This window comes from Anguilla rostrata, chromosome 4, assembly GCF_018555375.3.
Source record: "Anguilla rostrata isolate EN2019 chromosome 4, ASM1855537v3, whole genome shotgun sequence".
Classification (NCBI taxonomy): Eukaryota; Metazoa; Chordata; class Actinopteri; order Anguilliformes; family Anguillidae; genus Anguilla; species Anguilla rostrata.
Window position 1 is genome coordinate 55,620,070 of NC_057936.1, and position 23,667 is coordinate 55,643,736.

General features: G+C 51.0%; 1 protein-coding gene across 2 annotated transcripts in view; it reads left to right on the top strand.

Annotated features, from left to right (window-relative positions):
• Positions 1-23,667, top strand: part of faf1 (Fas (TNFRSF6) associated factor 1) — an 84,984-nt gene that overhangs the window by 28,175 nt on the left and 33,142 nt on the right. For both annotated transcript variants that reach the window (XM_064333324.1, XM_064333322.1), the window contains exons 7-12: positions 3,300-3,405; positions 10,896-10,982; positions 19,860-19,955; positions 20,978-21,101; positions 21,213-21,276; positions 21,399-21,480. In XM_064333324.1, coding sequence (XP_064189394.1) covers positions 3,300-3,405; positions 10,896-10,982; positions 19,860-19,955; positions 20,978-21,101; positions 21,213-21,276; positions 21,399-21,480 — 559 coding nt within the window. The remainder of the gene's footprint in view (positions 1-3,299; positions 3,406-10,895; positions 10,983-19,859; positions 19,956-20,977; positions 21,102-21,212; positions 21,277-21,398; positions 21,481-23,667) is intronic.

The window sequence follows — 23,667 nt, forward strand, 5'->3', positions numbered from 1 at the left end:
TGCACCCAGGGTGGGGGTGATTTCTACCATAGAATTTCAAGAGCTCTTTTCATTGCCAGAGTTAAACAATTTCACGGTCGTTCTAGAAAAGAATAAGTGTCTGTTTTGCATTTGGGCATTAGAGCGTGTGTGCTTGAAGCGTGTTCTTCTGCCAGGCAAGCTGTTTGTGCAGCTCTTCGGAGCGTTTGATGCCTTCTTCCCCCTCGGAAAGCTTCTGCTGGAGAGGGGCATTGTGGGTACTGTTTCGGGGCCAGCGGCGAATCAGGTCCCTCTGCTGTGGTCGGGCTCGGCGTTTGAAAACGGGACAGAACTTAACAAAATAAAAGCCGCAATTAACCGCAACGCGTGTCTCTGCACACCTAAACCAAACAGACTCATCAGATCGCTCTCCCCATCTCTGTGCCCACTCATTTTAATCCACTGTTTGATTATAAATAAATTGGAGGCTTTTGAGACTTTGTGAGGAGTCCTCCGTCCAAGGTAGTTACAGAAATCCACTCTAAACCAAACTGTTTTTTTTCTCTTCCCTTTTCCTCCCCCCCGCCAGTGTTGACTGATTCCTTATATAACATGGTATGCAGAAAACCCTAATCTCTCGCATAAATAATAGAAGGTGATGAATAATTTAATATGTATAATCTATTTCTATTGCTTCCCGGGTGTCTGTTTACTTAAGGTTATTTTAATTTGAACCCAGACTTTAAAATACAAATGAGTCATTACACATTTGGTATTTATTTCATCTTTTTTTTTTTTCTCCTCTCTTCACGCTCTCTCTCTTCGCCTGAGCCTGTTATCTCCTCTGAGATACAGTTCAGGCTCTGTCGCAGATGCAGGCGGGCTGTTGGCAAACCGAGCACTGGAAACTATTAACAATTAATATGCTGATTAGTCTTGAGACAAAATAGCCGACCGAAGTGAGCCTGCTAATGGAAGGCGGCCATGTTGCAATGAGCAGTGCAGAAGTTGAGTCAGAAAGCACAGTGCAGGAGATAGCAAGGCTAGAGCACGCGACCATCAGTCCGGTGGACCTGTGCAGCCCGTACGCTGGGTACATATCAGGCAGGCTGCTGTGATATGAGTTTAGCAGTTGAACTCTGCATGGAAATGAGATATTTGTGCTATTTCTGGCAGGAGTAGTTTAATAGGTTTTGGCTCGGCTGTCTGCTCTGGGACACAGTGTGAGACGCGAGGCTTATCTCAGAATGAAACCAATCTGTTGTGACTGCTCTGTTTTTCAAATGGCTTGTTTTTTTTTTTTTTTATCTGTAAAGCGAAGTGACATTTTATAGCGAGCGCCACATGCCAATTTTAGCCCTGGGGTAAATTTGGCAGACCCAGGTGTTGTACAGGTTATGTTGAATGACGGATGAATTTGGGAGACGTTACCCATTTAACAAGAGGTGAAGCCTCTGCGTCTCAGAACTCCCCCCAAAATGAACGATGGCTCTGCAGCTTTCAGAAAGCGCTCACAGTAATAATGAAAATGACACTAATGCGCACAAATGTCTGTTAAATAATGATCGAGAAGCAGAAGTCCAAGCAGTGTCTCGTTAAAAGCCCATTGTCTGCATGAAGAACACTGTCCATACAAGTGTTTTCCCCCGGCTCTCCATCTTCAGAGAAGATCTGGGTAAATGGGATAATAAGATAATACATTGGGATAAGAGAAGGGATAATACATCTCTACATGCCTTTGGTAAAATGTTCTGCATATCAATACGAAAATTGTTGTGATCTGTTATACTAGTCGAGTGAATGTTTTCCGCGGTAATACTTTGAGCCAGGAAGTAATTTTTGCCCGTCTTCAGCTGTTCTGTCTCACTGTCTTTCGTGTTTGGCTCTGGGTCCTCAGACAACACACGGACAGATTGTTCTCTGTTTATAAATACTGACCCTGTTGTCACTGACATCAAATGTAATTGTGCGAGTCTTAAGTTTTGCGGTGAAGTGCAGATTATCGAAGCTTTCAAACGCATACGTTTGAAGAACTCGGGAAAATTAACCTAAGAATTATGGTATGGGGAATAGCCAGGTTTTTGCTATTTGTCAGATGATGCATTAGTACAATAATTGAGGGGCAAAAGTCGTCAATTCAGGGGCCAGATGCTTCCTTCCCATCCCAAAAATGTGGACCCCGCCCCTCAGTAATTCTACTGCATTATGGGATTTTTCCACCCCCCAAAAGGAAACATTTCTCATTGTGTCTACTCCAGGCTGACGAACAGCTTTCCTCCAGTGATAACTTTAGCTCTTGCAGCCCTGTCTATTAGCAACAGCTTGGATTGTGCACAAACAAATCATTTCAATTTCAGATCTCTATTCATGAGACCTGGAAGCCCCCCCCCACCTCCCCCCTCGCCCCACCCCGCCCGCCCGCCACCGTCTCTTCCCCGTCACATCTGCACCTCCTCAGCCCCACACATTTCCAATTTCCCCTCTTAGCTACAACAAACACTACATTTACATATTGATTTCATAGTTTTAGTCAATGTAAATATGCTGTCATTACAGTAAATTTGGGCTTCTGTTAACATAAGCTTGTCCAAATCTCCTCAGCTTAGCGCCGCGATTGCATAATTAATGCGCGTAGTACATATTAATTCAGACTCTCTCCCCGCTCTCCCGCCTCTGATTTCCGCTCTGGTTAATTGACAGGCGCTGGCTGTGGTAGCTTCTCTCTCTCTCTCTCTCTCTCTCTCTCTCTCTCCCCGTGTACGCGCTGAGAGGGGTGTTAGCGCAGGGCACCTCTCCACCTCTGCGCTTCGTGTGCAGAGTGTCCTCAGCTGAACACCCCTGTGTGAAGCGCGGTCTGAGCGCCGCAGGGCTTCCAGGTCACGCCTTTAAGCCGGGAGTCAGGTGCGCGCTCTCGTAGCCGCCGTCGCCCCGGTTACGCCGGCGGCGGCTCCCGTTTTCCGCCCTTTAACATCTCTGCCCCCCCCCCCAAAGCAGGACCACACGATATGCCACCGGAGGCTCTGTTGTCGGTGTGTCGGTGTGTGAAGGGGGGGAGGGAGGCGGGCTGGGGGGGTGGGTGTGTGAAATGGCCGCTCGCGTGCCCTGCCCTCCGGCCCGGTCACCCCCGCGCGGGCGCGGCGCTAGCGGACGAGCCGCGCGGGCTGCTCGGGCGTGTCGGGACACAGCCGGCTGAGCCCCCGGGGAGGGGGGCGGGGATGCGGGGGGGCAGAGGGACATCTCCACGGGACGCCCCGGGACGAGTCGCGGCACGCTCGCACCACTTGACTCTGACGCCTTGTTTTTCTCCGCATCCCCCCCACCCCCACCCCCCCCCCCGCCAGCTCTCTGCAGGAGTCCTTAAATCAGAACTACCTGCTGGTCATCAACCACAGAGAGGCGCAGCGGGACTACAGCCTCAACTTCCCGGGAAGCAGAACCATCCAGGAGGTGAGCCGCCTGCCGCCTGCCGCCGCTCCCCAGGGCGCTAACTGTCCTCTTAGACACATTCGACCCTGCTGTGTAATCCTCCTCCACCTCAGCTGTGAACACTGGCCAACAGCGCTTACTCATCATGTGTAATCACCAGAAGGTTCATACCTGCTCCTGCTCCTTCAAAGGCACACGCTTCTGTATTTTATTTTTGTTAATACAGTTTTCGTACCACAACTTGAGTGGCTTTAGAAATACATTGTGTACACTTGAGTTCTCACAGCTCTGTTCACTGAATTGAAGCGATGCAATAGAAGCCTGTGCTAGTGGGTTGTTCCTGTCCCCTCCCACTTTCCTCCTCTCCCAGTGAAAATCTGGCCAAAACAAAGGGACCATTAGCCAATTGTGTGCAATCAAAATCAAATAGTTACCTTCTTCCGCATTGTACACAAAGGATTGGCTCTCATTTGCTGTAAGCCCTTTCTTCAAATGTTTGATCGCTCCGATTTGCTTTATAGTTTCGAAAACCAATTTTCAAAAATATACTTTTTATCACTGGCTTGTTTTGTAACAGGTTTGCCGTAATATTGTGTTGTAGACGGATTTAGGAGACGAGGCGCTCTTTCTTCTCCTCACATGTCTGGTATAATATGCTCGCGGCGCTGTAGCACATGTTCTGCATGGCTGCCTCAGCCTGCAGTAAGCGGACCGGGAGAGAGCTGGTGTCGCAAGGTATTCCTTCCCTCTGCCACTTCCCCCTTCTGGATTATCCGTCGGGCACACACAGCCACAGGCTTCTAAATGGCCCAAATGCTGTTTGATCTGAGGACAAATTGGCCTTTGCGGAGAGTGGGCTGGGGTGGGAGGGGGTGGGGGGGGACGGGGGGGGGGGGGCACTTAATTTCTCCTGCTGAATTTAAACACTGGATTTGGGAGCGGATGAAATATTCATAGATGCCGGGGACACACAGGCGGCCTGTTTGCCCTGCATTCATTACTGTGTCTGCTCCAGGCCCGGCCGTGCCCAGGCCGCTCGGGCCCCAGGCTGAGGCACACAGGCCCTTGTTTGGCGGCAGCAAGCTGTCGCTCCGCTCCGCGCGCAGCGCACCCTCTCCGCCCTTTCCTCCGAGGGCGGGCCCTCGCCAGGCACCGTCTCTAAACGCCGCGGGCTTTTCATTAAACTTTAGGGGTCGGCGGGACTCGGGGATTGACACTCTGCTGTCGAAACCCCAGCCTCTCTCCCACCCCCCCCAGCCCCCAGCCCCACGCCATCGCCGGTACCGTGAGCAGGAGGATTTAAAATGGCCTCATTAATTATTCACAGCAGGCGGTCTGCTCCATGTTAAGTGTAACAAGCTCCCCACGGATTGACAGCGGCGCTTTTCTCTGTGCGGGTTAAAGTGGGGTCACGTGACTCAAAAACAGGCCAGGGAACCCCGCTGCCCTCGCCGCCAATTTATTTTGGCCTCTGTCGCCCTGCGAGGAGATTCGCGGGGACGCGGTTCGAGGTTCGACGTAACGAACGGAGCCGTCGTGTGCAGGTGTGCAGTTTGGTGGCGTCGCGGGGTCGCTCGCCTGGACGAGCCGCTGGTCAGTCCTTAATGGGAGACGTTGCCTTGACTACAGGTAACATGAGCAACAGCCATTCATATTCAGAGATGATGTCATTACAGACTGGCACAGCCTACAACTGGAAGTGACTTTCCATGCTAGACATAGTGTTTCAGGTGAAATACGTTTAATGTAGCTATGTACTGAATCATGGTTATACATTATACAGGCTGCAGTTCAGTTTTAGGCACTCTTTCCTCACTGCAGACAGTCATGCCATGTAGGTTATTGTCCTCAGTCTGAGCCTGTGTCCCGGCCTGGCCCACATAGAGCAGTTGAAATTCCCCCCTTTCTGGGCGGTGGGCTCTGATTGGCTGCCGGGGTCCCCGCTCTCTCCCCGCGCTCCGCGGCTCTGCGGCTCTGCCTGGACGACGCCGGTGACCATTACTGTAATCAGCGTACTTGACGGGTTTGTAATGGTGCTAATTGAAGAGATTAATACGCCAGCGGCGGGCGGCGGCCGCCTCGCCCCTACCCAAGCAGATGGTTCTGATGAGCGCCCACTGTGATCCTTAAGTGTTTCTGCTGGGATTACAAAAAACCTGGGGGGGGGGTCCCTGTCGTGAGCGGGGCCAGGAGCGCTGGCGGGGTGGGGGGTGTGGGGCTGGCGGGGGGCGTGGGGGCGGAGTGGAGATGGGTGGGGGAGCTGGAGTGGGGACAAAGAGGAATCAAACAGGCCCCGGTGTTCTCGTGCACGCTCGTCTTAAGGCATTCTGCTCCCCCCCCAAAAGAGAAAGTGAGCCCCTGCCCCTTATGCACTGTCCCGCAGGACAACGCCGCCCTGTGCACGTATGTGCGTGTGCATACGCGTGTGCGCTGCTTCCTTATCAGCGCTCTGCTGCTTCTGATCTGCTTCTGACACGGCCTTTATCTTGTGTCGTGTGTGTGAAAAAGCAGCTCAAAGGATAAGCAGGGGAAGAATGTGTTGAGTCTTCAGTGGGAGGCGGTGAGCGGGTTCCAGGAAGGCGGAACCCAAGTCGGCGGCGGCGGCGCTTTTTAAAGCGCTCCCATTGAGCCGCGGCGGCGGTGCCCGCGGCCACGTACGGCGGCCAGCGCGGAGCGCCCCCCCCCACCCCCCACCCCCCACCCTCCTTTTGTCTTAGAGGAAGATCAGCCGGCGCTTTGGGCCTGTGCATATGAATGGAGGGGGAGCCCTGTCCCCCCTGTCCCCCCTGTTTGTCTTTGCCAAAGGCTCTGGCTGCGCCCGTCGGCTCCCAGGGAACGGCCCGGCCGCTCCCCTCTCCCCTCTCTCTCCCCGCTCTCCCCTCTCTCCTCTCTCTCCCCTGCTCGCCCCTCTCTCCCCTCTCGCCCCTCTCTCCCCGCGGCTCCCCGGGCCCCCGCGCTTTGGCCGCCATCGGCATTCCCCCGGCCAAATCTGCCGGGCACGCTAAGCCGCAGAGCAAATGTTTGCCAGGAAAGCGGCGGGCAGAATGGGGGGCGGCCGCTGGGGCCGACGCGTCCGTGACCAGACGAGTCGTCCGGGGGATTTCTCCCCGTCCCCCCGTACCTCCCCCCCCCTCCCCGCGTTTCTTACCCCGCAGCTGGAGAGACCAACGCTGGACAACAACAACACAAAAAAAAAAGAAAGAAAGAAAGAAAGCTAGAAAGAAAGGGAGGAGAGATGGAGGAGAGGTGCTTGTGAGCGAAGGGCATCTGCTGCTGGGGAGGTTGTGACTGTTTAACGGCAACCTTTTCTCTACTTTGATTTTAGCCCTGCCAGGGATTACCGGGCATCTGGAAAGACCGAGTCATTAATGCATCCAGCTTATGTCCTCGCAGCCCGTGCCACACACACACACACACACACACACACACACACACACACACGTTTGCGTCGAGCTCGGTCGGACGGAGGCCCCCTCCGTCCGTGTTTCGTAAAAAAGCGTTCTGTGTTTCAACTCCAACATTCAACCGATTCTTTCCAGGTCTGCTGAAGTGTTGTCTTAATTCCTTGTACATTTGCCAGGGCTTGATGTAACATACCGTGTATTTTTAGGAAAATAAAAAGAAATGAAATATATATATATATATATATATATATATATATATATATATATATATATATATATATATATTGCTAATTACCCACTGCCATATTAGAAACGGTTTGTTATAATAGATGGACTGAGTGGGAATTTTGGATCTGCATTCGTAGCTACTGATAGGCATATGAAAGGTGCCTGCCTGCCCAGGCTCTGGTCCTGAGGCTGTCTCTTCCTCTGTCCAACAGGGGGCAGCATGAGATAGCTGGCTGCTTCTTTTTGTGGAATGGAGAGGTGTACTCTGTTTTAGCCACCTTGTGCCTCTTGAAATGGAGAAAATGTGTAGCCGAGTGGGAAAATGAATGTTTTAGAAATGTGTATGATGTGCGCTTATGGTGCTATCCTTAAATTAAAATATAGGAACTCGGCCTTCCCTTCTCAGGTAGCCCTTAGTGGAGTAGTACTGTTTGTTTTTCAGTCTTAGGCATTTACCCAAATTAAAAAATCTGAAGTAGATGGAAATGACAACTTTTCAAAGCAGAGCTGATTTCGGATTTAAATGCAACCGACTCTGTGTTTCAGTGGAACACACGACTCTTGTAAGTTGGAGGATGCAAGATATTCTCACTTCAAGATCTTCAACAGTTCGCAATTGCGGATTAGGCATAGTTTTTATGCTAACTATACGGCAGCACGAAAGGAATCATGGCTTGAAACCTTTAGTGGTGAATGTAACCACAGATTGTATTTGGTCTCCTTGAATTTTGTGTATAGGTTTGCGGTGAGGGTTTCATTACATTTTCTGATTCCTGTAGATCATTGTGAAACTTTTGTCTTTCTCCCCTGTTCTCCTCCTCTTCAGTCGATCATGTGATCTGTGGGTATTTTGGCACTCGCTCACATTAATTAGGCTCTCTGCAGCGGGCACCATTTTTAGGGTTGAGATGGGATCGGAGCTTCATGAAAAGTTAATGTTGATTTTATTTTTTTTGCGGATTCCTATAATGACAGGATGGCTGTCCCCCTCTCCCTCTGCTGATGAAGCTGATAATGAGAGGACGCGGCCCGTGAGAGCGTGCGGGCGTCGGCGCTCATTACTCATTCATAATTCACGCCGCGTTCTCGTCCCCGCGGGTTCTGTTTGTGGAGCGTCCCGTCACCGAAGGCTTCGGTCGTATATTTAGCTGTTCCAACTTGGCGACTTCAAATATGATTGTTTTTACGGACGCGCGTGCTTGTTGCATTCCTACAAATGCCGCAGGACGGGTCTGGAAGTAAATGGCGCGTTTCCGTGGCTCTGTGGACCCTGGTAGGTCCGAACCTTTTGTGCTCAGTCCCGCAGAATATGAAGGCTTTACTGTCGTAAAGGTTCGCCAGCAGAGCTGCTTGCTCTCTGAAGCCTGGTAATTCTCCGGAGTTTAATTATGAAATGCAGTTGGAAGGAGGGACATCGGCGGGAGCGGGCGGCTTTGGTGAACCTCTGGCGACGGGGCGGAGAGGACGGCGGCTTCCAGGAGGACCCTCTGCTTGGCATTCGCTTCTTGTTTCTCTGGGGGGTGCCGCGACCTTTGACCCCCGGCTCTTCATTACAGACGGGCGCTGGTGTTTACGGCCGGCCTAGCGGTCAGCTCTCCGCGGCGAAATCCCTGTAGCCATCTGGTCAAACACAGATATTACAGTCTGTAATAACATTGGGCACCTCGGCTGACCTCCGCTCACTTCATAAAGGCAGTGTGTGTGTGTGTGTGTGTGTGTGTGCGCGCGCGTGTGTGAGAGAGAGTGATGGAGTGATACAGAAGAGAATGGGCTCTGCTGTCCTTTGCTTCAGATGGGAGAAACAAGGAATCAATATGAGTCTAATGTGCGGCATTCCCCCACAGTGGGCTTGTGTCTGCTCTGACCCCGCCCTTTAGCCTCCTTTCACTAGCGCCCTCTCCCCTCCCGCTGGACACAAACGCAGCATTATAACACAGAACTTTTACCGACGGGTCGGCCTTTGCTGCCGAACATTGGGGAAGAAATTGGGTTTCCTCTCAGGCAGCTTGACCCATGGGGCTCCCAAGGGGCGCAGCTAGATAAAGCACCAGCCCTCAGTGCAACGCGGTCTATAATCTCACCCTTACCGTGCCAGTGCTGACTGTGCATGCAGCTACATAAAGCATAAATGGTCATGCCATTGCCCAGGGATGGAGAGCTCTGGTAAGCGAGGTATGTCCCAGCTCATTGCTCTGCGGTGAGGAATAGGGACCCTGTGCTGCTGGAGTCAAGTTACTGTCTCCTCTGTGATTGGTCGCCTGCACCCGCTGCATAAGCCATGCAATACCTGCTGGTCAACTTTGTTGTGAAAATAAACAGTGGAAGACCGGTTTTTGTTTATGTAGACGATGCTGCATTTGCAGAGTCGGCCTACAATTACGAGTGGCCATTCAAATTTGAGTTAAATTAAAAATACAGATAGAAATGCACTGTAGTTCTGAAAAAGTCAATCGAGTGAACTTCCTGGATATTTTGTCCTCATTGTAATAATGGAGCCTTTTGCTGTGAGTGACTGTTTATATGAATTGTTCTGCTCTTTATTGAAATAATGGAGTATATTTACCGTGTGTTTATAATGTTAGAAATCTGTAGATTACCTCTGGGGCTTTAGGTGCAATAAAAGTGCGGTGCTCAGGACCGCCTCCCCAGCCCCGTGCTCTCCTGATTCCTGATACCTGGAGCAGATCTGCTAAGCTATGAGGTGCAGAGGGCACAGACTCGCTGAGCCGCTTGTGTTTGGCGTTTGGTCCTGCAGTCAGAAGTGAAGGGTTCGCCGCTGTTTCCCCCTGTGTTTTACCAGCACAGCTTGGCACAGGCGGTCACCGGCTCCCTGCCCCAGCGTCCCCGAGCCCTCCGCTCTGCCGCAGCTGTGCCAATAGACCCCCCCGTCTGCGATAATGGGTTCAGGGTCTGGCCAAAATGGCCCGAGGAGAACGGAGTCACCCCACCCCGCACCTTCCAGCTTTGGGAACGCTGGACAGTCACTCCTCGCTCTCTTCACCTGTCTCTGTTTCTGTATCTTTCCGGGCTTTTCTACCTTCTACACGGCGATGGCTCCTCGGTCGCGGCCCGGGGACCCGTGTTCCTCCTCGGCGTGCAGGGGGGGGGGGGGATTTGCCTGTGTGTACGAGGGAGATTTCCAGCACAATGGCCAGTTTGCTCTGCCTCGGTACCCCCCACCCTCCCCTGCGGGGGCAGCGCATTCTGCGGGGGTAATGCGCTAGAATCGGGGCGGCGGCCGGCGCAGACGCCGCCCGCTTTGATCACCCGGGCCCCGCGCACATCGGCCTGGCGTGGCGTGGCGGAGCGGCGGGGCGAGGGGGAGAGGGGCGCGCAGGACGCCCTCTAAAAGCACGCGGTGTTGTCAAGTGCAGATGCACGGCGCCTGAATGGGAGAAGAGAAATACTGTTCATTTCAGAGCGTGGGCCTGTTGTTCCTGGGCATTAAGTGTGGCATCCACGGAATGCAAATAACACGGGGCTCCTTCTCACCCCCCCCCGCATGCCCTCTACCCCTGCGCTCTTATTGGCTGCCCGGTGGAGAACTCCTCATGTCTCTGCGCCCTGGTGCGGCTTCTGATGTTTTTACATTTTTTTATTTTTATACCGATCCTCTGTGAAGTGTAAAGGTCCCTCACTGTGGGATCCGTCTTTATTGGGTCTTAAAGCTACTGTTGTGATCTTTTGTTGTTTGTTATTTGGCCTTTTGTTCTTTCTGTTTTTTTCATGAAAAAAAATGTAAGTCTGGTGATGCTCAGCTGCGATTCTCTTGTTGACAGGAAGTGATGAAAAAAGAAATTGTTTTGTATATAACATGACAGACTAACGGTCTCGATTCCTCTGATGCGTTTTCATCGTCTTATCCCCCCCCCCCCCCAGGTGAAACGGAACATATCGGACCTGACAAACATCCCCGTGCGGCACCAACAGTGGGAGGGCTGGCCTGCTTCTGCCGGCGACGATTCGGTGAGGAGAACCGACGCGGAGCACGGCAAACACGCGTCACATTTTAACCGGGAGCGCTCCTCTGTGCTCTGTCCGTTAGCCTAATCGCCCATTCACATTAACGGAGCTATTTTAACAGGAAGCGCTCCTCTGTGCTCTGTCCGTTAGCCTAATCGCCCATTCACATTAACGGAGCTATTTTAACAGGAAGCGCTCCTCTGTGCTCTGTCCGTTAGCCTGATCACCCATTCACATTAACGGAGCTATTTTAACAGGAAGCGCTCCTCTGTGCTCTGTCCGTTAGCCTGATCACCCATTCACATTAACGGAGCTATTTTAACAGGAAGCGCTCCTCTGTGCTCTGTCCGTTAGCCTGATCGCCCATTCACATTAACGGAGCTATTTTAACAGGAAGCGCTCCTCTGTGCTCTGTCCCTTAGCCTGATCGCCCATTCACATTAACGGAGCTATTTTAACCGGAGCGCTCCTCTGTGCTCTGTCCTTAGCCTGATCGCCCATCACATTAACAGCATTTAACAGGAGCGCTCCTCTGTGCTCTGTCCTTGCCTGATCTTCACTTAAGGCTCGTCGGTCCTGCAAGTCCTGTACATCTCAATGGGAATGTTTCTCATTCAGCCTGCATAACTTTGATATAGTTTTTGGATGGTGTGGTTTCCTCCAGTTTCAGTGTCAGAATGTTTGAGCACCAGGTTTTGGGAAGGCCTTTCTCCCTGTAGGCTCGTGGAACCAGAATGCCATTTTACTTTTAGATTTCTTCTCTTTTCTGAGAGCTGTGCGCTCGCAGCTGTACCGACACGATACTAATGAAAACAGTCTGCTCAGCCTCACTCCGAGGAGAACGTGTTTATTTAGACTGGGAATCGCAGAACCGAAAACCTTTCTGCGGATTTCATATGAAGGAAGGTCATGGCGCAGATGGTTTCTAAAAAAGAATGAGTTTCACTTGTCAGACTGGAGCATCTTGTAATTGTTATTCTTTGTATTATATGTTATCCTTTTGGCATTGAGTCACCGTCCTGTGGAGAAACAGTCTACAGTGTGGGCTGTGAACAGAAATCCCCCTGGCGTGATGGAGATCCACAGGTGCGGTGCACAGATCAGGGCCCATGTGGTGTAGCTCTGCGCTGGCGTGCTGCAGTATTTTGAGCGCTATGGAGATGCTCATTTTCGCTAACTGCGTTTAAAAGTGACGTGGGATCTCGGATCCCTTTCTTTTCCCGAATTCCCTGGTTTAATTCACACTTGACCTGATCTGCGCAGACGATATGAGTGCACAACGTGGCCTCTTCAGCCTGAGTAAGATACGGCTGCAGAAGAGTTTGAGCTTCTTTCCGGAAGGTTCATGATGTCATTTGCATTCTACCAGGTGCTAACCTGTTGGCCAACAAAAAAAACGCACATTAACTAGACTTCCCCAGACCCTGCCAAACTGCTGCCAAAATATTAATGGAGCACATCTGCCAATGCCCTTTATTATCACAGAGTAAAAAGAGTTTATAGAACACCAAACCTTTCCTAAAATGTTACGTTTCTGTTTAGATTAGATTAGATTCAACTTTATTGTCATTGCACCGAGTACACGTACTGAGACAACGAAATGCAGTTAGCATCTAACCAGAAGTGCAAAAGAAGCAGTAAAGTGCAGTAAGGTGTATGTACATATGTATTATATAAATATAGAAAATGGAATATGAAAAGCTAAAGTATATACAGTATGAATGCAGGTATACATATGTTTATTGAAACAAAAAAGGTGTAGGACAGTTTGTACATTTAGTGTACATGTACTGGGCTCCCATGTCAATTAAAGCAGGTGATTAACCAGTTAAGTCATCTCACCTGGTTTTTTGGGTCTGAACTGGTTGGTGTTTTAACTGTATCTGCCCCCATCACCCCATTTTCTCCTTCATGTGGACTTTAGCTCCTCTTGTGCATTGGCTGCTGTTCCCCGTGACTGTGCCCAAAACAGCCAGGCAGCGTAATGATGATGTTCAGAGGGTCCTCAGTGTGAGCCCTGAGGAACTCCTTACCCCCCTCCTCTGTAGAAAGTCCTGACTGTAGTTATTGGATGGATCAGTATGCTCTGCTAGTTATGGGCAAAGGGCCAGCATTCTACATGGGATGAATCGATGGGTTTGTTCCATCTGGTGTCCCCTCCAAATGGCGGCCTTCCATACAGGCCTTTTAAAATGTGTTCCCCTCCGGAAGGCATGAGTTTATGAATCCACTCATGAAAAACATCATTCCTGTGATGTTTTTTGTTCTGTTAGCTCTTACTATGGGTTAGAGTGAATGTAGTAGTGGCACCCTGTATTTTTCCATTGGCTAAGTAAAGCTATTAAAGCTATTTTCATTAGCTTAAACACTTTCGCTTTAAGAGAGTGAATCGAGTTTTGGCACATACATTTATTTGGCTCAATACAAAAGTTTTATTTTTGGCACATGCATTGAGGAAATGGCACTGTTTATATTTATTATGCATGGGTGTGTGTGTGTATGTGTGCATGTGTAAATATATATGTATATGTATGTATTTGTTTATATATGTAAATATATATGTAAATATACATATGAGTTTATATATATATATATGTGTATGTATGCATGTGTATATGTACATGTATATGTACGTGTATATATATATATATATATTTTTTTTTCTGGATATTGTCACACAGTCAGAATAATACACAAGCTGCGCTCACCAGAAGCCAGACCAGACCCTGCAGTCTGCTTTAGAGGTCACCCCTTGGATCTCCCATGCGTGTGGCAGGCCGCGGGCCGCTCCTGGGGGTGCAGCCCGCCCGCGCTTGGCGGGAGGAGATATTAAAAGCAGCGGCTCCTCGCCATGAAGGCCCGCTTTCAGCCCTGCCTTTTTATTGAAGCGTCTCCCAGCCTCGCGGACACGGCCTGGCGTCGCCAGCCAAGCTGTTCCAGCGCATATCTCATTAACCTCGCCGCCTCTCCCGGGATCTGTACCAATAAACATTGAAGGCCCGGCTTAAAATTACATTTTCCGGGAGTCAGAATCGATGGCCGCTCTGCCCCGCCGTCATTATTCCTGCCCGTCTCCTTCACTGTGCTTTCCATTCCACTTAATATGTGGGGGGGGGGGGGGGGATCAAATCTCCCCAAGCTTCGCTTCTTACATTTTAATGACCATACATTTATACAATGCGGAGATCAATTTCAAATAAAAGCAAGTGGGGTTTATTGCCGGTCAGGTCATTTAATAATAAAAGAAAATATTGATAATGATTAAATTCTCCAAGACCAATGGCGGAGTCCGCCTTCCTGGTAAAACGGCGGTGTTTGAGAAACATAATTGTTAATATTAATAGGCAAAAGAGGGGCTCTGTCTCCGGCTAGATTGGGGGTCACGCAGAATATACAAAGAGTGACAGGCAGCCGGTCTGACTGATAGGACTCCGCTCCTTCGGCACTGTCCCGTTCCTGTGACTACATTTCCTTAAAGGGCATTTTGGGAAAACCGTGGCTCTGACTGGGAATTAGACTGGAATTTGAAGTTCAGGTGCGCGAGAGTGTCGATTGACGAGTAGAAGCGGCCCTGCTGGTAGTTTGTTCAAAGCGTTTATGAAAGTACAGCGACGCACGCTCTCTTGCGCCGAAAGCCTTTGTTATTGCAGGGCACTGGATCAATTAGCAGGTCTGCGCTAACTCTGAGTTCCGTGGGAAGTGTTTAAGGTTGTGTTTGGCGGCGGTGTGTATCCACAGGACATTAGCACTCCCCCGCCGCGGCGGTTTATTTCGGGGCCGCGGCGTGCGGAGGGGGTGCGGTAACGGAACGGGAGCCCCACCGTCGGCGCCCGGGCCGCGGCGTCGCCAGGGGGTGCTCCACCCCTTCCTCACACCGCCGCTGCCGCCTCGCGCCGCTGTCCTTCGTCCTCCAATTACCAGCTCAGCCTGCTCGCGCTCGGGCTCGGCGTAATGTGCTACGGCTAGCCGAGCCTGAAAATAAACTCTCGGCGTTTTCTGCGACGCAGAAAACCCCGCGTGCGATCGCCTCTGTCGCGTTTCCGCTCGAACGGCGGCTCGTTGGCGGGCGGCTCCCGCCGGCCCGCTCCTGCGCGCGCTGTCAGGCGGCGCGACCGTAAGACGTGTCAAACGGATTGCCGTGAATATAAATAAGGGATTACTCGCAAACAAGCCTGTAATTGCGGTGAAACCGAGAAAGTTCGCGCTCGTTTGACAGCCGACACGCTCATATTTTTTTTCTGCTCGTCAGGAAGCGGTGTGCGGTTGATTAAGACCCGCACACTAATCACAGACTCGGGCGATGAAACTGTTTCCTCGTGACACGCGAGGGGTGTGGGCTCTTTCGCGGCGAGAGAGGATCGATCCTCTTCATTTCCCGCTTATTGCTTCCCTGTGCCGGCGGGTCCGTGAGCGCCTGCGTGGCGTCGGGGAGGGAGGAAGCTCCGGCCTGGCGGCTCTGAGTGACGGGCACTCGCGGTCCCTGTGGGAGTGATTGACAGACTCTGGAACATCCTTATTAGACTCTTTCCCCCATAATTGCTGACATTTATCCAGTGTTTCAGGGTGTTTGCTAATGTATTAATGCGGCCGGTCTCCGAGGGGCCCGCTCGCCGCTCCTCGGCCTCCGGCTCTTATGGATTCTCAAGTTAGCGGGCCGCCGCCGGCTTATTGGGCCTGCCGGTTGCCGTAGCGACAGGGCTCAGCGATAAGCCTCGACAGAGCCCCCCGTGTGATTGCTCTCTTCAGGTGACATTCAGCGGGGAGCCTGAGTGAGAGGTGTCCTCTTCTCTCTCTCTCTCTCTCTCCGTTTGCTCTGCCTCCCCCCCTCCCCACCTCACGTAAAAGCAGACTTCTGATACATTCATGTAGGGTAGGAGCTGCTGTATTTATCTGTTCAGACTGCTGCATAGACCGTGTTGTTACCCCCTCCTCTCCAAATATCTCCCGTTCGGCGCTCGCTTGTTTGGAGTGCGGTGTAACCGGTGCGACTTCGCAGTCCGCAGAGTTGTGTTTGCAAAGTTAGCGGCGCGTTCCCTTTTACAAGCCTTTTCAGGGGGAGGCAGGGGGGGAAGGGCGGGGCTCGTGTGTGAGGGCCTACCCGTGCTCCTGTGTGCAGGACCCCTGATCCTAATCAGGAGTGACATGTCTGCGGCGGGGCGAAGGACCAACCTGAAAGGGACCAACAGGTGTTTAGGGTGGGGCTCCGCTCTTCCTTTCTTCTCCTGCTCCTTTATTTTCCCTTTCTCGGGCTCTGTTGTCCCCCTCTCCCATCAAAGAGTTGTGGAACACGGTGGCGCGGGGGCTCAGGGTGCCGTCGGCGCAGCTGTCACCGGTAATTATCTCACAGCCGCAGCCGGGGACCCAATCCAAACACTGACCCCGCCGGAGAAAGAGAGGGAGAGAGCGGGAGCGCCGCCGCCGCCCCGCGCTTCAATGCAAGTGTTAATTAAAAGAATCCAAAAAAGAGGAGCCCGTCCTTTGTGGCGGGGCGGAGGAGAGGGTCGCGGGTTGGGGTTGGGGATGAGGGGGGGTTTGACCTCTTCCCTCGTCCCCCGCGGCGTCCCGGTGGAGCGCTTGTTCCGGGACGTTCCGGGAAGGGGAAGGTCAAAGCATTGGATGTGCGCTGAACTTTATATTTCATTCTCCTTGTACATCCTAATGCCCCCCCTCTCTGCCCCCCCCCCCCCCATTGACAGGGGAAGTGATAAACTTTATTTATACACTTATTAGGGCCTGGAAGGGAAGCCCCTTATTGTCCAGGGGTCCTGGTGTCTCTCCGTGGAGCTGGATTGCTGCTGGATTGGGGAGAGGGGAGAGAAAAGAGCACTTCTCAGAGGGCCTGTCTGATCCAGCCGCAAACGCTTCTGCCTGATTAACTCAGACGCCGCCCAAAAACTGACCTCTACTCCTCTTGTGACAGTTTTTGTAAAAAGCGAAACCTCAGACTGTTAAATTGTGTCTCTCTTCTCGGTTTAAACTTTTTATATTTCGATATTTTTCTGTTTTTTATTTGAAATAGTTTTTCTCTTGAATTGTTCTCTCCGTCTCTCGTGCTCTTGTCAGTGGGTCTTTGTTGAGGGTCTGATCTAAGGGAGACAGGACAGTTAAAGGGATAATAGGCATGGACTAAAACTAGGGGTCCAGCTCTTAACTGTTGAGTTCAGGCAGGATTGCAGTTGGGTTCGCTATTAAGGGCCGGTTATGCTGCCCCTTCACAGCTACTGCAGTCATGGCCATGTTAAGCGTATCAACACTTTTCTAGTTTGCGAGTCTAAACCTTGTTCTAGATTATATCAAAGTGTAAAGCGTGACCAAAGCACAACTGATAATTGATTCACAATGGTGTTGATAAAATCATAACAAGAACTGACCCATGCCTGCTGTTGTGGCTAGATTCTGATCTCTCTGCGTTGAATGGAGCGCAAACAGGCTCCTCTGACCTCATGCTCCTGGCGGTAATTTACACACGTGCAGGTGGTAGGCGGCCATTTTGGCTCCGCTAAACTGTCGGCTGCGTTTTAAATTGAGCCTGCAAACTGCAGTACCCTGACCATCTCAAAACAAACAGTCGACATGTCCATTAGCACCTCGGTTTCATCCTCCCCCCTGCATGATAACGTCTGGCCAGATTTGAGGAGCTGGAACAATGCGAGGCAATCCTGCTAAGTGTTTCTCCCCAGGTGACGCAGCGCACTTCAGCCGCCCTCGACATCAGGCGGTACCTGAGCACTCTCTCGCTGCAAAGTCGCTTTTAATTAGCTGCGAAAGGCAAGGAGCGCTCATCTCAAAATGCGGAGGGGCGGAGGCACCATGTGGTGCGCGCAGCTCACGGATTTGTAGCCAGAATGCCATTACTGTAGTGGAGATCGCCGGGCGAATTTACTGTCTTTATTTCCCTGTTGTTCGCGCTGTTTGAGGGGGTGGGTCTGTCTGCAGTGCTCTGCTGTTGCTCTGCGCAGAGAGATGCAATATTACTGCTGTGCTCTCCGGCTCCGTGGGGATGGCTGGGCTTGTTTCTCCTTGCGGTCTGACTGTTTCTGCGGCAGAAAGTATGACTGGCTGGGCCCCCTTTCTAACCTTGTTCCAATAAATATTGTGCCTCAGATCTAGCTATTCCCACGTGGAGAAACGCAGAAAACTTTTGTGGATTAAAGCGTACGCTGTGTCATACGCTTACGGCGGCTTATTAGTTGCCCCTCCCGACGGTCAGAACCGTCTGCGGGATTCCTCGCCGTCTTCAACCTGAGACGCGACTTCTGGAACGCGGCCGCCGCCGTTTGCGACGCAGACGATGAGCGATGAAGGCTCTCGTTATTCAGCGGAGTCTTTTTAGCGATGAGCGAATGCCCGCGCCGCGTGCAGCCTCTCCAGCTGCGCCGCGTGTTCGTGTACGGGCGTCGGTGGGAACGCGGCGGCTTTTGATAGGCCGGTGTTTACGCCGCGGACGAGGCAGCGCGCTTCGAGAGGCGCGGAGCTCCCGCAGGCAGGCCGCCTTTGAAACCCGACTGGCGTTGCATGTAAGCGGGCCCCTCATTCAGCAATTACCAAGCGCTCTTTGTCGGCCCCGGCGCTGCACAATGGCACAGATCACAGCCCCATGCTGCTGGCTGTCAGGGCCTTTCCCTTTATCTGCGTCCGTGTCAGTCACGCTGCCGCTCGTTTGAAACCGCTCCTGAGTGCCACAGTAGCAGATATTGATATTTTTTTTCCCTCCACCCCCCCCCCCCCCACAGTCAAAATTGTTTGCATTCCTATTTCGAAATGCCTTTTTTGAGTAAATGTTATTTGGGTGACATTAAGTGAAAGTGATGGGTACTGTCTTTGAGATGGTACTTCAGCGTTTTCTCTTCTCAGACTGGAGTGGGTGGGAGTCCCAGCTCTGCGTTGGGGTCCACTGGGCCCGTGGGCACCGCGGTTCACTGGGCGGCTGGCACACGGGTAGCGGGTAGTGGGTAGTGGGTAGCGGCGCTGCCCACGCCAAAGGGACTGTGGCGGAATCGCGTCCGCGCGATAGCCAGCCCTGGGTATTTATAGGGCTCTGCGGCTGTGCCAGGCCCCTGCCACGCTGCGGGGGCGCTGGGTGGGGTGGCATGAGCCGACAGAGCAGTGCCCCCCAGCTCCAGCCGCTGGCTCCAGGGACCGAAGCGGGGACAGACTGCTTTTAATGAGTCCCTTCAGTGCTCACGCAGGGTGACATTTCCAGGTCCTGTTTGAGTTAATTAGCTTTGCTCTACACAAGCCATGCAGGTGTGTCACTCCAGAGACTCCCAGAGCAAGGTGGGAAAGTTCTCCTCTCAATTCTGTAAATAGGGCTTTTTCTGATGATCGGTGTCAGCATAGCTTTAATTGCAAAATTAAAACCTCTTTGCTTTTGCTGTTATTGCATTGCAGTGGTATTGACCTCGGGTTGTGTAAGCCTATCTGTAGAGCATCTGGAAGTCACAGATTGGCTGTAGCAAGTTTTAGCCAGTGTTTCGCTATAGGTGGGTGGTTGAGTTTGCTTTTTTGCATTGCCTGCAGTTAGTCACACCTGCACAAGGTCAAAATTTTTCCCCTAATGTTGGGTGGACTCTTCTTCTTCTTCTCTTGTATCTTTGTGTTGACATGGTCACCTTTCAGTGTTATGAACCTAACAAATTGAGGCGAGCTCAACAATAAAGGTGCTGCCTATTAATGTTGAAGATGACTCTTTGAATTTTCTCTCACGGTTGTCGCCGCAGCTGATGGCTCTTTCTGCAGAAGTCTGGCGGTGATATTGTCAGTCGTCTCGGATCAGGGTCAGCGCTGGAGTGTGAGGCGGCTTGGATGCGGCTCGTGCTGACAGCGTAACCGTCGGCCCCGGGGGGAGCTGGTGTAAGTGACGTGTTTGTTCTCCCCCAGGTGACGCTCGCCGCCTCGGGGATCAGCTACCCCTGCCATCACCTCAGCGTGTGCCGGAGGTTCTCCCCAGCCAACACCCGGGAGCAGTTTGAGGAGGTAGAGTCCGCTCCAAAACTCCCACACCCCCCCCCCCATTCAGCGACAGAAAGGGAATAGCTCAGACAGTGATACATAAATCTATGCTGTCAGGCTTCAAGAAAAGTGTATTTGATATGATTTTTTCCCCCAAATATGCAAACTGTGTGTATTGTCAGGTTCTCCAAACATATTAATATCAGAAAAGAGATATGCGATAGATAATGAAGAGAAAATGACAAGAACAGGCCTTTCAGCCAATCTAGCCTCCCTGTTTGCCTATAAAATATAGTATCCAGCACTCCGTCAAGCCTGTACTTGACTACCCCTATGGTCTCTGCTTCTACTCCATGGCCTGGGAAACGCATGTAAAGAAATGCCTCCTGATATAGCTGTGGAATATACCTCAGTAGCTACCTTTAGATTTTTAAAAATTAGATTGCCATTGTTCAAGGGCAGAGGGAATTCACGTTAAATTGTTGCGTTATTCACCGTTTCCTCCTTGAGAAGGATTTTCTGTTTCTGCCTCCTCACTGAACACCGAATCTGTCCGGAGTATCTGTGTTGGCTGGTTAGTTCGGGGTGTCATCACAGAAAGTCTGTATGGAGCCAGCCGTAATTGAACTCTGTGTTTTTCTTTGGAAGCCTCTAACCTACCAGAAAGAAGGCAGAACATCGTTATCAGCCTTCCCGCTCTGTATTCTGACACATTTCTGGAAGGTTGTCATGTTTTTGTCATTTAAAATGGGGCTGTTGATGTAAATTCTACCAAAGAGCACTTTAATAATAACCAGTTCTGTAGCTTTGTGGTTGGCATGCCCTTGAATGACACTTAAATAATAAATGAATAATGAATGGTTTGAGGTAGTGACCCTGCTATTCATTGGAATCTTAACTGATGGTTATATAGGTAATGTTTAAACATTTGTCTTAAGTCACTTTTACTTTGTTTTGTATTGTTAAGCACCGAAGATGTCTCATCCAGAAAGTGTAATGAAACCTCTCCATGTTGTTTGTTGTGTTGTGTGTTTGTGTGTCTGCAGTGCACAGATGTTCACATGGTAAGCGACAGTGAAGGGGATGATTTTGAAGATGCTTCAGAATTTGGGGTGGACGAGGCAGAAATGTTCGGCATGGGGACGTCGGGGTGTCGAAAGTCTCCCATGAGTAAGTCCTCTCAGATGATTCCCTTTACCTTTGATATGGTTCCTGATTTCATTTGGCCCTTAATATTGTAATTTTTTTTCATGCCTTTTTTTCCTTTGTGTCTTCCCTCAGTGCCCGAGAACACAGAGAACGAGGGAGATGCCTTACTGCACTTTACTGCTGAATTTTCAACAAGGTGAGTTCAGTCTGCGACCTGAAACCCGAACACGTTGAGGTTGTGCGTTGCACGCTGAAGGGATATCGTGCTGAGCGCTCACGGGTCTCTTGTTCTGCCTCTCCTGTGTGTTCGTGCGGCAGATATGGAGACTGCCATCCGGTCTTCTTCATCGGCTCTCTGGAGGCGGCGTCTCAAGAGGCCTTCTATGGCAAAGCCAGGGATGTGAGTAGCCTTTTTCAGTTTGTGTGAATGTGAATCTGTACACACTTATCAAGCTTTACTTGCAGCCTTTCTTTCCATTTCCTGAGTGCCCAGTTGAAAATGTCCCATTACGGTCACATCCCCTGTCGGTTCAGGATAGCTCACTCTATAGTGTCTCTCTGCACACAGGCACCAGCCGCCACTGCTTTTCCACCAATCAACCGCTATTTCATCTCGAGGAACCGTTGAGGACGAATCCTCATTTACGATGGCGTTGAGTAACAGAGGTTGAAACGGCAAAACAAATAATGTTTCAGCACCTGTAGATTCCCTGGGATCGATGGCACAGAGCATCAGAGACCTTACTGAGGCTAAAGAGGGACAGACGTAGGTTGCGGGTAGACGTAGTACTACCTACATTTTCAGTATGGGGTGTAGGGTTTGCTTCACTTTTCTCTCTGCGCTCTGCCTGCTTAGCTGTGCTCAGTGCCTCAGAGGGCTGCCGGTCTGGCGCAGCTGGTGTGGGGAGATCTCAGGCTCCCATTGGAGGGGAGCTGCAGCTGCACCTCGGGGATCGCGGATGAGGCAGGGCGTGTCACACAGGGAAGATCCCACCTTACCTGGATCAGTTCGCAGCAGAGGTGGAAAATCCAGGTTCGGAAAGTAAGAAGTCCTCCCCGGTATTTTGTTCTAACCACCTGGATTTGCTAATTGGCACAATCCTTCAGCCAGGAGGTAGGACTAATTAGTGAAATCAGCTGGCTGAGTTCGTGGGTGGAAGAAGCGCATGGCAGCACTTTTACTTTCTGACCCCTGGACTTTCCGCTTCTGATTAGAAGTTTAACCCTCGAAAGACATACAGTGTGTATTTGCCATGAATTTGTGTATGCCATCATGCATAGGAGTGGGTGTACACACGTCTGTATGAGTGCGCTGTGCAGCAGTATGTACTCTATGTACTGCTGCGTGGTGTGGTGCGTGTGTGTTGTGCGTGCGGTGTTGCGTGTGCGTGTGTGTGTGTGTTGTGTGTGTGTGTGTATTTGTGTGTGGGGGTGGTGTGCGACGTGTGTGTGCTGCGGGTGTGCAATGTTTGTGTGCATGGTGTGTGTGTGCGGTGTGTATAGGTGTGTTGGTTGTGCGCGTGTGCGTGTCATGTGTGTGCATGTATGTGCTGTGTTGTGTGGTGTGTGGCGGGATATTTGGTGTGGTATATGTGTCGGGTGAATTGTGTTGTGTGTGTGCGCACGCTCAGGCCCAGTCCTGAAAGAGAGCTGTGATTCCTGGCACTGCTCCTCTGCTATCCCTGCCAGTGTTGGTGTTGTGATTTACATCACCGCACAGCCAGCTCCAAATACCCGATTCCTGACATAGCCATTGTAATTCCTCTCATCCTCTGCATATTTCCGCCTTTCGTGCTGGTTGTGTGTGTAAATCATGTATTCATACGCACAAGCCCTGGATGTGTCTTTCCATTTAAAGATCCCACCGTTAATTCAGAGGACCTTCTAGCCAAGTAATTACCTTCCAGGCATGTAGATAAAAAATGCATAGTGATGCTATTGCAAATATTTGCATATATATATATATACAGTTTGATAATACGCATCTACCATGCAGATGAAATTATGTGTAATTATAAGCGAATGCATACACTTTTGTGTGTGCTTTTGTATAAGCTTGTGTGTGTGTGTGTGTGTATTCTTTTCAGCTCATGAGTTGAAATTGCGATTGCAGTTGCTCCTGTTGTCACGGCCCCAAGTGCATTTCAGTATCCCCTCACAACATCTGATGCCTTATTTTTAGCTTGTTTTCATTATTGTCTTCCTCTTTGTCCTTATATGGAGGCTTGTATCAACTGACAGCTTGTGTGGATTACGGTCTTATTAGAATGGGAAGAAGCGGCAAGATGTTTGGAGGGTTTCAGACTGCGCGGCGAAGGCTGCGCTGGCCCCTTGCCTGCCTCCCAGCTGATATCTCCTCCCCTAAGCCAGCGCAATATGGCCTCTCCTCCCGCTGGATGTCTTCTCTTGTTGTGCTCTGTGACTGTAGATTGAATGAAATGTTCAATGAAAATAAAACAATATGGAAGGACAGGCAGCTGAAGAGCCCTCCCTCCCCTCCCCCTGCCCCACACCCTCCCCCCCTCTCTTTCCTTCTCTCTCCTCCCCTCTCTTTCCTTCCCTCTCTTTCCCTCCCCTGCATTTTTTG